This window comes from Diplotaxodon limnothrissa, linkage group LG23, assembly GCF_057381915.1.
Source record: "Diplotaxodon limnothrissa isolate DT_005_m linkage group LG23, D_limnothrissa_male_GT1.1, whole genome shotgun sequence".
NCBI classification, from domain to species: Eukaryota; Metazoa; Chordata; class Actinopteri; order Cichliformes; family Cichlidae; genus Diplotaxodon; species Diplotaxodon limnothrissa.
The window spans coordinates 9,038,486-9,055,412 of NC_140617.1; the positions used below are offsets into that span (position 1 = coordinate 9,038,486).

A 16,927-nucleotide genomic window follows, 5' to 3' on the forward strand; every position below is an offset into this window, starting at 1 on the left:
TTTTTTCCTCTTCACATCGCTTTGAGCTCTTCCCAAACCCTTTTATTCTTTCTACATTCCAAAATGGTGACAAAATGTCCTTTTAACTTGCGTATATTTAGTACTTATGGCTGGCATATTTTTTAATAACAATTTAACCTGGCAGGACCAACATATATTGGCATTAACCGGTTATAATTTGTGTTCAAACTTTGGTTATGAATCCTTTTGTTTTCTCTTTGCCATGAGTCGTAGTTTTGGAGTCAGTTAATCCGGGTTTATAATTAACTTTGGAAATGAAACACAGTAAATAATCAAAAAAAAAAGAGAAAACAACACATCATTATAAAATCGTAAACTGTTAAAAACAAAAAAAAAAAACCCAGATGAAGTCCCAGTGTGTTGGAATGATGCTGAAGAGGACTCTCCTATCCAGGAGCGAGATGAGTCTTCCCAAACCGAATGCTGGCAGTTCTGCACAGCAGAGTAATAGCTTCCATGACACACTGGGGGAGGAGAGTGGCACTCAGACAGCCCTGCGGTGTGCGTACGGGCTGTGTGTATGTGTGGGTGTCGATGTGCGTTTCGGTTCGCTGCCGACGCTTGAGCTGAGATAATTAGGTTGCCTGCAGGCTGGAGAAATCATCTGTACAAAAACATCATGTTGGGTTCCCAAGTGAAGCGGAGAGCGCAACCTTTTGTGTACACATTCCTGCTCATTCAGAAACTCCACATGCCAGAGCATACACACAGACAGACAGGAAGTGTACGTGCTGCTTTGTGTGGGCTGCAGGGACTTCTTGACATTTTTAGCTGCACTCATTCTTTTTCCCTCTACACATAGGTGTTGTTAAAAAGTTGTTTGCAAAGTGTAGAATTGTAAAACCATTATCGGCACAGAATACAGATGAACAAAACTTTGTCTAAAAGACCCTGACATAAACGGATGTCTGGCCAATCATCGGCAACACGTTTTAACGCTTTGAGGTTTAAGTCTTCATTGATGGTAACCGCAAACCTACATTTTAATCCTACAGGTGATAGAGACGATAACTTAGACCTCAGGGGATTACTGGATCAGTTAATCCAATCTCAATAGAATAACCGGTATAATGTATGCCATTGCCAGATGATGTTATGCTGTTTTTGAAAGTCTGGAGTGACATAAGAAGTGTACTAAATGTTGGGCTTCTACCACTCTTTACAAGCCCTGCAATACAGTCCATCTAAGCTCCGGTAGGCCTGACGGTGCATTCACACTTTGACCTTGAGATCAAGGCTACCGGCCACTGAAATTTTTAGTAGATACACTTAAGTTGTGAATGTGAAAATCCTGAGTGACTTCCTTCTCCAGTTATCACCTTGAGGTCAGGGTCACTGAGATTCAAAGTCGTCCAAGATTTTTAGTAGATGCACTTATAGCATCAATTTCAAATTCCTACGTTGCTTCGTTTTCTAGTTGTCATATTGACAAACTTGGGTGTCCAAGTCAGAGCACAGCACCAAGTCAGAGCTCAATCACAGCCGGCTGGCAACCACAAGGCAGCTGTGAGCTGCCGTCATGTCAGGGTTGGTGTGGAAACCTTTAGGGCTAAGCTGGAGTCATTTTTGTGGATGAGTGGAGTCACGCATCCATGATTTCAAACGCTCAGATGGAGCAATGGCCTGTTTGGTATGACGGGGGGAAAGGGAAGTCGGCCTAATTGCTGACAGAAGGAGAGTGAAGCCTCTGAAAAGCAATAAATATCTTGTGGAAAAAAGAGCTGAAGCTGGTTTCTGTTTTTCCTTCTTTTTCTTTTTTTCAAGTTATGCAATTACAGACCAGGGAACAGGATATTTACAAGTCAGCTGGTTAAATGACTCATCTCAACCAGAATCATGGAGTGAAGAGGAATGTACATTTTTCAACTCTGTGTGTTTAAAGCAGACCCATTATTCTCATTCTCATTCCTAACTGCAAATTCTTATTCTTGAACTCTGTTAGAGAAGCTTTGCATGACTTATGGCTCAAACTAATCCTTGTTTATCTAATGCTGGGTTTTGCTCCAGCTCTGACTATCTGAAAAATCCTGTGTGTAACATATGTTTGGGCACGTACAACCCATCTAAAAAATTTTGTATAGCATCATTCAGAGGCAACAGCACTCCCCACGTTGCCCGCCTGGCAGGTTGACAACAATGCCCTATCAGCCTTTTACAGGCTGAGGGGTAAAAAGAGGTTATGGTGGGTGGATGTCTTTCTACTAAATTAACCAACAACAAGAGAACCAATGATCATTAGACCACTTAAGTCCCCAGTAACAATCAACATTTACTTTAAAATTCATACAAATGCTGTCTTGAGCAATTTTTTTTTAAAGTCTTACCACAGGGATGGATGTGTAGCTCGTCTCTGAGGGAAATGTGAAGACGGTTGCTGTAGTAACAGGACTGCTAGGAGGCGGGGTCACAATTAGGCCAGTTGTGCAAATATGTACCTGTCAACAAAAGACAAATGTAGACCATTAAAAACACTGCAACGACTCCTCACACACAAAGAATAGAAATGAGCTCCAGCTATTCTGATTAATTACACCTACAGGATGAGGACATATGTGCATCACCGCTGATCCCAGCACAGAGTGTTTATGGCACAGATTTGGATGTCAGTACAGCTAAATAACTGTGCAACAACTGGGGTTTTTGACCCTAGATTTTAGTTAGGTTTATTGCTGTATATTTACTTCTTAGTTTGCCCTTTGTTTTGGTCATTTTGTTTTGTATTCGAGCTTCTAACTCCTGTTATCTTTTCCAGGATTTTATTCTTTCCTGTCTCAGTTCTGTTTCCTTTTGTGATTCATAAATAGATATAGTTTAAATATAATAATTATATTATATTAAATTTAAAAAAAATGTAAGAAGTTAATATAATAAGCTAAATAAGATAATTAGCTGAGCTTCAGTTTTTCATCCTGTGTTCACCGTCTCCCTTTCCGTGTTAGGTATTTAATTGTTTTATGACTTCCCATTTTATACTGGTAGTTTCTGTCACTGGGACCTTTTCTAGTTTCGCTTCCCCTGTCTCATCATCTTGGATTTGTTTCGGCTGTGTCTTGTAGCCCGATGTTTCCCATCTCCCTGAAACCAGTTTGCATTAGTCCTTTGTTGCATTGCACCATTTGTTCACAGTCTTTCTGCCATGAACACAACATTGGAAAACCTCCCCTGTACCCTTAATGATAAGTTTAAACACCTGAGTGTATATCAATAAACGGTTCGCTGACCACTGGAATGGTCTCCGAGTAGCTGCATTCATGACTTTGGACTGCAGCTGGTGGTTTTTCTTTTGTTGTGCAGCCTCTGTGAGGTCTGCGTAGAGCAACATGAAGCAGGTTTTCACCGCCTCCAGATTCATGTTAGAAATTCCATCTAGTTAGCAGCAGATATCCAGATCTGTTTCAGCTGTAGTCCAACACAGGAAAGAGAAGAGACTCACTGGAAAAAGTGAAAAGAGTTTATAGCGCCTGAACTTTAAAAGAAGTGAGGGGACTGTCGATAATAAGCCTTGTGACAGGACCCTACAACCCTCCACTCTCCCGTGACCTTGAAGTGGACGGATGTATTGTCAACAATCAAGATTTCTCTTGCACGCAATAATTTTGGTGCTCTCCAAAAAGATTTTGGTCTTACTAATAAAAATCACCAGGAAAATGATAAAAATATACTTTTAAGCATTTTTCTTTCAGTTGAATCTCATTTACTAAATCATATGACACATTTTCTTCTTATCAAAAGGCCAAAAATAACAGGAATGGGCAAACATTTGTGTTAATTAGGGTAAGAGAGACTCACTGTAGTAACTACACACAGCTCAATTGTGCCTATTAGCATAATCACCCCCACAAGGCCAGTTTTTATTCAGGCAATAACGAGCGCTAGTAAATCTAATGCAGATGCCGTAGTTCTAACAGGCGGATTAAAAACTACAAAATTCTATAAAAACACGTCTACGGTCTATGTGTGGGAGAAAACTGACGTGAAAAATTACCCTGTGACTCGCCTGTCACATTGTGTGTAAATGACTCTCACTGAAACAGTGACGCACATGTGTGGCTTTTTATTCCAGTTATAACCACAAAGTTGGCCTCATGACCTTACAGGCCAACAAAAAAATCAGGTGACTGCACAGCAGGACATTTCATTGGACGTGTAAAGAGAGGCGGCTTTCCCAGTCAGTCATCCACATGAGTCATGATGGTGTGCTGGCAACAAGGCCATACTGTTGGACACACAATATCTCCCTGTAGCCTGTGGTCTCTCTCCATGGATGACTGCCTAAGACAGAGCCGCCTCCTAAGGTGTATTTTTCAGTAAGGAGGGCAAGAAAAATCTAACTCTGTACTCAAAAGTGGCACTGTTAGTGAAACGGCTGTCTGAAAAGAATAAATGCCAAAATACAAGGAGGGTGCACTATGTTAAATTAAATAAATACGTGTCCCTTGGGGTTTGTAGTCAAGGCTTTCAAACACGGCCTGTTTTCTTTGGCTTACCTTTGTCTATTGTTTGGGAATTGGAAGAAGAGGAGATGAGAAAAGGTAAACGGGAGACAGGAGACAAAATCTGTGCGTATAAAGCCTGGGGACTCTTTCTGTTGTGTTTTTATTAAACAAAGATCTATAAATCACACATATCATTAGCACTGTTGTCAGTAGGGGGGGGATCACTTTACGCAGACATATACAGGTTCTTTTATTCCTGAAATATCATGATAATGATTACTGGGATAAGGTCGTTATAAACCTGATTATGCCTTCTGCACAGACAGACGGCTTTGATGATACGTAAATCATATTTACATGAAAAGCTTTTAGTTTTAAAAAAAAGAAGAAAAAAGACAGGATGATCCTCAATATCCGCTTTACTGCAGACAAGCGCTCGCCTTGTCTCCCTCTCACAAAGCAGCACATAAACACTCACTGCAGATGAAAGATTAATGATTGAGCTTAATAGGGGGTTTTGGAACGTAGCATTTCTGAAAGTCTGCAGCAACCAGACAATGAAGTAAGTACGTTAAAAAAAAGAGGAGAAGAAAACAAATACATAAAAATCAGAAAGTAACAGAAAAAATGTTTTAGCTGCAAGCTCCCCAGACAACTCCCAGAACAACAAAATCTCTCTCAAAATAATAATAAACTACAAGCCTTATATTAACCTCCAACTCTACCATATTTTGATTAATGGATTCAACTACTGCATAATTTGTAGTTCAAAATAATCCTTCCACTTGTCTTGTGCTGGGTCTTGATGAAGCCCCTCAGTTCATGTTCTGTCAGAAAGAAGCCACTATAGCTATGCAGTGTCTTTAAAAATGAATATTTCTTACAGGCCTGAAAAGCAAAGCCTTAAACCTACATGAATTATCTCTGGCCAGCAGGAGGCGACTCCTCTGCCGCAAAAGCGAACTAGTTATATAAAGTCTACAGGCAAACTGGCTCCCTTATCTGTGACTTTTGTAAACACTTTCCTGATATGTTTATGTCTTCTATCATTAGTTTTATGTGATACTAAATGCAACATGGCCACAAATTTTAAAATTATGGTTCTCGTTGCTATCAACAAGCGGGACAAAGCATGGTAGTCACTGTGTGACTGACAAGTCCCTAGCCAATAAGCATGCACCGTCCCAAGGTTTCACAGATACATCTGCTTTGATACGATTTCCAAAAACTAAGAATGAGATGGGAAAACCTGCTGCTTAAGACTCAGTAGCAGTTAAATAAGCAATAGTGGATGCTAATGACTAAAATAAGAAAAGGCATAACAGGTCCCTTCCTATTATGCCGAGGAATTTAAACTACCAGTAAGTATCAGGGAATCCACCTTCCCCTAATAAAACTAACTAGATTAGTTCAGCACCATTTATAAAATTACTTGAAATGAATTCATTACAATTTAACAGCCTTTACTTCCCTTTGATAAGCAACAACTATTTGAATTCTTTTCAAATACCATTTACTTATTATTAGATGCACAAACTTTAAGAAACGGACAGCTCCAGGCCAAGTTAAACCCACAAAACATTTGTCTTGCACAGCACCAAGTCAGAGCTCAATCACAGCCGGCTGGCAACCACAAGGCAGCTGTGAGCTGCCGTCATGTCAGGGTTGGTGTGGAAACCTTTAGGGCTAAGCTGGAGTCATTTTTGTGGATGAGTGGAGTCACGCATCCATGATTTCAAACGCTCAGATGGAGCAATGGCCTGTTTGGTATGACGGGGGGAAAGGGAAGTCAGCCTAATTGCTGACAGAAGGAGAGTGAAGCCTCTGAAAAGCAATAAATATCTTGTGGAAAAAAGAGCTGAAGCTGGTTTCTGTTTTTCCTTCTTTTTCTTTTTTTCAAGTTATGCAATTACAGACCAGGGAACAGGATATTTACAAGTCAGCTGGTTAAATGACTCATCTCAACCAGAATCATGGAGTGAAGAGGAATGTACATTTTTCAACTCTGTGTGTTTAAAGCAGACCCATTATTCTCATTCTCATTCCTAACTGCAAATTCTTATTCTTGAACTCTGTTAGAGAAGCTTTGCATGACTTATGGCTCAAAATAATCCTTGTTTATATAATGCTGGGTTTTGCTCCAGCTCTGACTATCTGAAAAATCCTGTGTGTACCATATGTTTGGGCACGTACAACCCATCTAAAAAATTTTGTATAGCATCATTCAGAGGCAACAGCACTCCCCAATGGCATCATACCTGTGAAGGTGCGCTGCAGGAGAGGCCCCCGCTGATCTCTCCGATTCGAGCTGCTGCCGTGGGGTTGCTGGAGCTGATGAGGACCGGACCGCTAATCTCCATGGAGTGGCGCTGGGGGGGAGGTGCTAGCATGGGTTTGTGCGACATGGTGAGAGAGGTGAAAGAATGTCGTTTCTTGCTGTTCTTCTTCTCCCCTACCCGGTGGGCACCATTTGTCTGAGGCCCTGAGGAGGCCCCTTCCCCGGAGTCTCCACTGGAGTCGGACGGCTTGTCCAACTCTATAAGCTGCCGAGCTGCCGAATTGAACTACAAGAGAGGAAGAGAGCCAGCAGGGTTATGAAGAGAGGAGTTGGAAGTAAGTAAAATGAAGGACTGATGGGGGAAGAAGCATTAAAATGATCACGAAAACTGTCACTCTCTATAATTAATCTTATTGTCATGGGAAGTCTCTCTTAATGTATTGACTGGAGAGGGTGAGGAAAAGAACGTGCCCAAGTTGGACATCACATTTTCAGTCCTCTGTCTCACATTTGTCTAACTTACATATGTCTACACAATTCAATTTAACTCAAATTATTCACCCATAAACACAAGAAGTGAATTTTATACCAATATAGAGATTCTGTATCAGCGTCCAAGAGCTTTGAAAACATGAATAAGCTCCAATGTCAGCACTGTCACCTTTACAGACACAAAAGAGGTTGCTGCTTGTCAAGCTTATAATTAACTAAGACAAAAAAGCTTTTATGCACTTGAAATTCTTTACAAACTTCCTAAAAACACATTTTTACATATTTGCTTTCATGCAATATTTTGTAGTCCTATCGTCTCACCTGCATCATTTATGAATAGCTGTTCAGCTTTGTGTTAAAAATGCTTTTACATTGTTATTAGTATTATAATGAATTTAGGATTCTTTTATTGGTTTTTAAATCTTTAAATGGTCTGGCACCTGCGTATCTGTCTGATTTGCTGAAGCCCTATGTCCCCACTCGTTCACTCCGGTCAGCTGAGCAGCTGTTGCTCTCAGTCCCCAAATCACGGCTGAAACTGAGAGGAGACCGAGCGTTCTCGATCGTGGCTCCTAAGCTTTGGAATAATCTTCCTCTTCACATTAGGCAATCGACATCAGTGCTGGTTTTTAAATCCGGATTGAAAACGCATTTTTATTCACTGGCTTTTGACTCAGTGGTTGACTGACTTGTATTTTATTGTTTTTGCTATGTTTATTATTTTATCGTATTTATTATTCTCATGGTATCTATTATGTTTCTATTGTTCAGCACTTTAGTCAGCCTTGTGTGTTTTTAAAGTGCTATATAAATAAACGATGATGATGATGATGATAATCTGTGTTGACTTTTTTCTCTGTCATGTTTTCCTCAGTTTTAACTTCTGTATGTTTTTGATCCTGATGTCTGCCCATCTGAATTTAGTATTCTGGTTTTGCTTTTTTGTAAAAGGACTTTGTGAAGATGCCATATAAATAAAATTAAGATAACTATTATTTTTTCTATATAAAACCAAAACAAGGTCTTAGTTAAAGCCTCGGTCACAAAGGCCTAGAGACCAGTTGGCAACTCCATGGCAACCTTTGATCGCTAGTTTAAAAAAAAAAAAAGCGGATCCCCTGACCAGTTAGTGAGTAGCTGTTTGGGGCTGCTTCCTGTCATGGGATGAAAGCTTGTGCCAACACATTTTAAAGGGTGCAATTTTTACTTTGAAGAAGACAGTTCTCTGGTTCTGGTTTAAATTGCACTTTTAGTTTTACTATCAGTCAGGGAGTAGTTAGCCAGTATTTGCAGACAAATCGGTATATTCCATACAAACTATGACCGACCACAGCAATCAAAGTGATCAGCAATCAAAGAAATCACAAGGACTTTGGCGCAGTACCTTCTTTGTGACCAATTTTACTCAGTGACAGAAATCACCCCCCACAAACCTCTCGCCAACCAGTAGGCAAACAATAAGCATTTTTCCCCCAGTGGCTGGGGGTTACAGGGCAGGGGTCACTGAATGTCTTCCTGGCATGTGTGTCTGTGGTTTAACCAAACTAAAAATAATAAAAAGCAATAATTTTGACAATTTTTCCCTTACAAAACACACTAAAGTACACTACAATATGAAGACAGCCTCTTTACCTTTAGTCAAATTTGTCAACACAATTAGCATTAGGTTTGTGCACACATTTTTTTTGACTAATATGACTAAGGATGACTTTTAATACATTAAAATAAACTGAACTGAACAAACAAATACTAAATTATAATATTTCTGCTGTTCATGATACATCTTCTGTGCAGGGGGCTTTAGTCTGAAAGAGTTGATGGTTCAAAGCCAGCTATGAAACCACAGGCTTTTTAACCCTTTCAGGCACCATAATGTATGACTGACAGTGAGGTATAAATCAAAGAAGCAACACTAAAAAGGGTTCAGTTAATCACAGGGTGTGCTTACTTGCTGTCACAGGTTGCCCCAAGCAGCTCTGTCTACTTAGGACATAAAAGCTATGCATTACACTCAGATCCTGTGCAGGTTCATCACTGACATGTCAGCACATTAACAAATATACATGCAGGATTAAGAGCAAAGCACCAGGTGAGAGCCCTTCATCTCATTAAATTATAAGGCCAACTTTATAGATTAATTCATATGCACAACTGAAGACGCAAAAAAAGCCCCTGAGGCGATGAAAAAAAAAACTATGACCTAGATATTCACTGGTTATGCAGAGACAAAGAACATTTTAGGTCGCTGTACATTTGCTATGATTCTGCCACTGTTTATGAAACCAGAAAAACGACTGCCTAGCATCGAGGGGAGAAGACAACAAAATGTTCTATTCTGCAGTTTCAGTTGTTAAGATACAAAATGATTTATAGCCTTGGAAACACTGCATTCTGCTTCTGCAAAACCCCCACTCAGTGTAGAAAAATATGAGTATAAAAGGACAGAAAACATACAACAGCAATAAATAAAAAAAATGCCAAAACAAAAACAAAAAAACAACTGTCACAGCTTTGAAAAACTTGCACAGACTAACCTCAAGATTCTTCCGCAATCTAATTGATGGACACCATGTCTCCACCAAATGCATTTAAATCTATAATGTTTCTATAATAATTTATATAGATTATTTTGGTGAGTTGCCCAGTTTTGGAGATATACTGACTACAGAGGTGCATGATTTCTAATTAAACCACAAAACGTGACTTGAGGCGGTCAAATTTCAAAAAAACAAAAAATGTCAGCAGCTGTAGACATCATCATCCAATTATCCAAAAATGTGAACAGTTTCATTTAGGAAACTTTTGTTTTTTGCTTCCTATGGTTTACATCTGCTATCAAAAGAAGGTTGAAGAGGGCTAACATACCAGCTCAGCCCAGTAGGTATAACTAATCCAAAATGTACCAATGAAACATCTTGAACACTTAACACAACCACCAGCCTGAACATCTGACACAAAGCAGGATGGATCCACGATTTCCATTTCGTATTATATATTTGGGAAACTGATCATTTTCTGCAAACTCTACAGAACCCAGTGTGTGGAAATCCCAGCTGCACATAATAAAGTGGTCAATGAGTGCATATTTAAGAGGAGGCAGACATTTGCAGAGCGAGTCGCACCTATTTGATCTTCACGTGAACAGTTTCTTCAAGTGAAAATGAAATGATCTTTCAAGGGCAAAGATTTGCTTAATTCAGTCTAAATTATTCCTAAAGCTTTTACACGAGACTGTCAGTGAGACCGCGACTGTCTAAATCTTCAAAGACGTTTTTAATGGTTCAATGAAACATAAGCATTTCAAAAGGATGCGGAGTATCATACATATTTTGTGAGATATATAAGGAAGGTGTTCAAAGGAACTGATCTTAGTGAGACACCTGCTCCTGGAGCGATTGGTGACACTGTAGAGTCCCGTTAGTCGTCTTACCTCAACATACGAGATGGGGAAAATTCCAATTTTATCTCCCAGCATTCCCTCGGCCCAGTTTTCATCTACTCTGCGGATCACAGTCAGGATATCGTCCTGAAATTCCAGACAGACAGGAAAACACTCATTAAGGATACTGCTAACTAAGAGAGTTGCTCATCCTTGAGGAACAAACACTGAACAGAAATAATGAGGTGGGTGCAAAGTTTTATTAAACGGTACATGCCCACGAGTAAAAACACAGGGGTCATTGTGTTTGGAAAAATACTTAGTAAGCTTGTTTAGGTTTTTGCTCATGTGGCACAAACTGGTGAAAGAATAAACAGCAGACCATGACCCAACAGCTGGACAGACATAACTGCTTAATTATTGTAGTTAAGACGTTCCTAATTACAGCTGTTCATCAAGAAGTCTGGCTGAAAATCTAAACCATTTCTCTGGGCGTCAACAACCCTGACATTCCAACATACACACAAAACCTGAGTAAATGAAAGCTTAGAAGAAAGAGTGTCACTGTAATGAGAGGTATTTTTGTTTTACTACACTGACCATGTGGCAGAAGTGTGGGTTTGCAGTGCTGCTGCGCCTCACCTTTGAGAAGGGCAGACAGTCCTTGTCGGCCTCTTTATCTTTGAGCTCAAAGTCATAGAGAGCTTTGCACTGAGGTGGCGGCTGTGGCAGCGGCTTAATAACTTGGACAAAGTTGGTGGGGAAAAAGCCGTGGACTCCACCCATCTCACCGTGGTACCAGTTCTCATCCACTTGTCGACGCAGGATGATAATGTCACCCTTGCTGAATTTGAGGTCTCCTTGTTCCTTGCCATCGTAGTTGTAGAGCGCCTTGGCACACGGGAGCTGGGGTACGCCCTGAAAACCGAGGGGGAGAGAAAAGATTGAAAAACTTAGTTGTGGACAGCTGCATATAAAGCTCAATCATTTTGTGCCTGAAGCATGTGTAGGAGAAACTACAACACACTTATATGATGCAAAGATGCAGAGTGACAGGGTTTTCATGAGTCAATATCAATATGAAAGCAAACAGCCAACAAACACAAGTCAGTGTACTGATGACAATGGCCAATTTCTCAGGACTTCCACAGCAGCCAGCAGATATCTAGAGAAGTCATTACTTATTAATGCAAAAAATAAATAATAAAAAACATGATAAAAAAAGCTAAATGACATGTATATATGATGAATAACGTGGCAGAAGGACTATCCACAGTTTAAATTTATAATGGCTTGTGTGAATTTTTAACTGACTCTTAAGTAGATGCTAGAAGCATCTTGCATTTATGAGACAGAATACTTTAAATCTTGTTTTCTTACCAAAAATGTGCACGACAGCAACCACAATAGTTATAAAACATAACATTTTAAATGATTATAATTCGAAACAGCTTTTTTAATTGTCCTGGTGTGAAAACTGAGAGAAGTCATGTAAATAAAATGCCTGTCCAATCCTGTCAAGTCTGACTTGAAATCAGACGGGTTGTTTAGTCTCTTCTGCCCAGTGCTGGAGCCAGTGGGACTACTACTTATCTTTACGACTACTTATCTTTTTCAGCTGTTTAAGCAGGAAATGGATAGATGGATGGATGTTATTGTACAATATAGTGAAATTCCATATATGCTCCAAAACATTTCCTGTTGTGTAGTTTTAACATTTCTTTAGTTGGAACAACAAAAAACGGTAAAGAAAAATTAATAAAGTCTGACATTTTAAATGGAAATTGGACAGAATCCACACCAGGACCGTAGCAGTGGCGGACATGTAGCTCACAAGCATGCATTCAGCCCCTACATGAATGTATTCAGGGCTGTAACAAGTTCAAAATAAGGTTGAAGATTGAATTTTGACAAACCTACTCTCCTAAAGGACCATTAATCTGCATGCAATCAAAGCCTGATCAAACAGAACTTGTGGACTACGCATATATTCACCCGTTTATCGAGATTAGGAAAAGCAACAAGTGCTTTTCACACTTATAGTGTGGCCGCGGCTGGTTGTGAGGAGAGAGCGTCTTCAGAAGGCTCAGGGCCCTGCTCGCTTTATCTTGCAGAGGAACTTTTTTTTTTTAATCTCAGCCTGCTAGACCAGAGTCCTGAAAGGCTCATTCAGGCAATGACAATCCAAGTAAAGAGGGACAGCAAGTAAGGGGGAGAAGCAGCATAGAGGATAGAGAAGCATCAATGTTCTCTATTCAGGATGGGTGTCCATGAGGAAGGCTTCAGTCCAGACAACCCCCACCATTTATCATGCTGCTCCCTTTGGAGTGATCAGAATCACAAATGCTATGAAACAGACTGGAAAAAACTGATAGTGTAAAATACACAGAGTAGAGCCTGCAATGAAGACTCAAGTAGATACAAGAGAGTGAGGGGTTAAAAAAAAAGCAGAGTTTGGAGCTCTGCAGTCTTGTTAAAAACTAATGAACTGTTTAAAGCCTCAGTGGAGAGTAAAAGTACAGAGTGAACCATGATGGTGAGCCAGGGTGACATTGCCCTGCTGCAGAGAATCACCCAGCCTGAAGCACAGAGCCAATCGCTCTCCGACTCTGCTGGTCTAGCCTGTGGGAGACAGAGAAAGGGGAGGAGCGGTGCTGCAGCCCCCTGCACACTGCACTGGAACTGGGCCTCCTTTCAGGGGGAAACGGGGCTTTTGAGCCCACCCAGGCCTGGCAGGGAGTTTCGTGATGAAAATGCAAATGAAAGTGCAAACTCTGACATTTTTGTTTTAAATGACAGAACAGGTTCAAGCCATACAAAAACAAGTGGATATAATTACATTGTAAATATAAAATGCTTGTCCCCCTCAAACTGGGACAATTGTAACCACTTGTTTGTACACTGAGGCCAGGACTCAATAAAAACCCTTCAGCAGTAGCGCAGTGTCCAAAATCAGCACTCTTATGCAATCGCTTCTGTACACAGTAAAAGTCATTCAACATGCTAATAAAGTAAAAAAAACTCTACTGGAAAGAGGCTCATTGAAAGCCATGTAAATTTCAGATTTTCCAAATAATTCCATCAATCTGGACCATTTTTAAAAAAAATGCATAGATAAATTAATAATATGGTCAACGGACCTTAGCAATGGATGCTTTGTCAGCTTTCTTTTTTTTTGATGGAGCTTTTCACTGAATATAACAATAAACTTCATTCATTTGTCCACTAGAGCTGATCGTGCCCACTCAGGATAACATTCGTGATTTGAGCAAACACAGAAGTAGCTCTCAGTTCTGAAGAGAGTTTTAAAAACAACTTAAAGAAGATTTAAAGAAGACAAGGCCGAGAGGAAGACAAACGCAGGAGAGGCGTGCAGTCAACTTTCAAAATAAAGGACCTGATGCAGACGAAACGCAGTACTTCTGAAGCAATCCTGGCATGATTTTAAAGCAGAAAACAAACCCGCGACACACATCAGGGGTACTTCCTTTACCACCAATTTGTGATTTCAATCTCCCCCTCATGCCTGGTGAAAGGAGGCACTCTTATTCCAATTTCTACTTCCATATTTGTATTTTTTTTTTATTCTACTAGAGTAGCGTTAAATGATTTCAAGTATAGAAAAATGTTCATTTATTTCATAATGCACCCACTTAGTTCATCATCTCCCAGAAACAAGCTGTTGGAAGCTAGATGCAAGAGTGTGCATAAGACTGTCTTAAACTGGGGGTGGGGGCTAATATCCGGTGTGAATCCATGGAGACAGTGCTGTTGTTTCTGCAGGAGACTTTCATAAAGAAGCACCATCAACCCTGACCAAACATCACCCTGGAGAGCACAAGAAGCTTCTAACAGGAACATATGGCGAGCTAAAGAGCGTCAACCACATGAATGCTATAAAAAAAAAAAAAAAGTCTCTCTCACACACACACACACACACACACATTACATAAACACACAAGTGCACACAAATCATTCTCATCTTTATTGCTTTTAACCCCTCCCTGGGGGCAGGATGGGAAGTGTACATCTCTGGATGAATGTTGCTGTGGAAAAAGCGCTGTCCTGATTTCAAGCTCAACTGCCAGACAGCCAAGAGAACAGCCATCTACAACACAGGATTTATTTTGGTCAAATCAAGTCGTCTTTTTTTCATTACAAGCCTTCAATTGTTCAACATCTGCAGTGAAAGTTTATAGAAGTGATTATACAGCAACAGCAGCCACTGTCGTGTTGCTGTAACACAAGGTCGCTACTCTAAGAATACGCAGATGGCTAATGACTTTTAGCCTCTTTAAACATTTATAATCCATGATTACCAACAGCAGCAAAATCCCACTTCAGCCCCCAAAAAGCAAAAGAGATAGTTTGCAGGCCACAAGACATTTGAGGGACATTAATTTTTCAACACCAAAATCACTAAGAGTGTTACTTAGAGACAATTTAATACCACCCAGCTGCTAAATTTCAGCTAAAATAGTAGATAAGTGGTGTGGTGAAAGAAATATTTAGGTTTGCAGACACCGTATAAATAATTACAGTATGAGCACTGAGAAAGCACAAGTTACACCAGGCAGCTGTTTCATAACCCCATTAGACCGCATTAGGTTGTTAATACTTGTAGTAGTTGTTATTGCTACCCTAAAACAAAACTTAAATAATAATTTCTGGTGAACAAAGCACCACTGCAGATTATAAATAATTAAAAAGAAAATGTAAAGGCCTGCATTACAGAGGACATCTCTTGAACTGAGGCTACAAGCTCACAGGCTAGCTTTCAATGTCAATCCCACAGTAAAGCCCACTCTATTATCGTTTTTGAGTCTAGTGGGATCATAATTTACAAAATAACATTATGTTAAATTCAATATGACTTGAAATTACCAAATGAAACCATACATTTTTGTAACTATATTTTTTTTAAACAACCAGAGTGCTCGCCACCTGCTGGTCAGTATAAGAAATAAAGGCTTGAGGTTTCACTTTTCAAACCCAGAAGCTGTCCTCTTGTGCTACTGAATTTTAGGCATTTTATGGGTATTTTTACAATGACTGACTAACTAGAGTCACAGTTTGCACCAGTCCACTGTGGTTTTATGAATTCATATTTTCTTCCATTACACTTTTTTTTAAAATCTGAACTGGAAGGCATGCAAACAGGCACAGGCAACTAGCTAAATCAACTGATGTGGGAACTGCTCCAAGAAAAAAAAAAAGTCAAAGGAAAAGAGCAAAGGAAAAAGGGTGTCCCAGTGAAAAGAAACTCAACTTGAATCCTCAGGATCCAGGTAACAGCAACATTACTAACATGAAACAAGACTCAACTGAACTGGAAGGTAAAATTCGCTGCTCGATTTGTAAAATATATGGTGCCGAGGTGACAGATATATGGAGAGCAGCAATGGAGATACGGGGGTAAGATGCTAATGCAGCTCAATGAGATTAACATTAAGCAGGGAAACGGATAAGAAATTGTCATAGTTAAAAGTAATTGCCAAAAGAATAATCAGACACAAAAGTAGGACTTGTGGTTCCTCCCCAGTTCCCTTTCAGTCGATTCACTCGGTACAACACATAAGTATGGGATATCACGCCCTCGCGTGTCCTGGCTGAAGAAACCTTTATTCACGCCTTTACGGCAGATGACGTGTGATGACACGCGCAAGGCCCCGCCCGCACATATAGCCGCTGCCATCACCGTCATCCCTCAGTTCTTACGCTCTTCACCTCGCTGAGAACACCTCTGCTGAGTTGGGCTAGCTAGCTACTGCTAGTTAGCTCCGTTGTCTGCCAACTTGAACCTAGCTTAACTGCCCCTGTTGGTGTTAGCCTCCACCGCCCAGCTGGTGCGTAGGCTGCCCGCGGAGCGCTATTTTCAAGTTTTTCTTGTGCAGCGTTTCGCTTTGCGTTTTGGGAATGGACTCCAAACTGAAGCGAGCAAAGCAGAAATCTTCTGTTCGCCCCTGTCCTCAGGGATGTGGTTTCTCTTTGCACGACAGCGACCAGCACGATGCCTGCCCTGTCTGCCTGGGGATCGTCCACGCTAGGAGAGCGTTGACGGAGCCCGAAGCTTGTGCGTTTTGTCGCCAGCTCCGACGCTCGACCCTGGAAAGACGGGTGACGTTTGTGGAAAGAGTGCTGGGACGCTCGGCTGTCGCACGGCATGACCCTCTTCTTTCCGAGTCTGGAGCCCCGGCTTCGTCCGAGTCCGAAGACGAAAATTTTCAGGTCGATGTCCCCGCGATTAGCTGGGCTGACCACATGGAATACGTTGACGGGTTAGCCGATGACGGACCGGAACCATGCAGGAGCGCTGACGGG

General features: G+C 40.6%; 1 protein-coding gene across 1 annotated transcript in view; it reads right to left on the bottom strand.

Annotated features, from left to right (window-relative positions):
• Positions 1 to 16,927, bottom strand: part of sh3rf1 (SH3 domain containing ring finger 1) — a 54,241-nt gene that overhangs the window by 6,899 nt on the left and 30,415 nt on the right. The window contains exons 3-6 of the mRNA XM_085348406.1: positions 11,249 to 11,524; positions 10,658 to 10,753; positions 6,716 to 7,021; positions 2,346 to 2,456 (exon numbers count right to left, since the gene is read on the bottom strand). Coding sequence (XP_085204532.1) covers positions 2,346 to 2,456; positions 6,716 to 7,021; positions 10,658 to 10,753; positions 11,249 to 11,524 — 789 coding nt within the window. The remainder of the gene's footprint in view (positions 1 to 2,345; positions 2,457 to 6,715; positions 7,022 to 10,657; positions 10,754 to 11,248; positions 11,525 to 16,927) is intronic.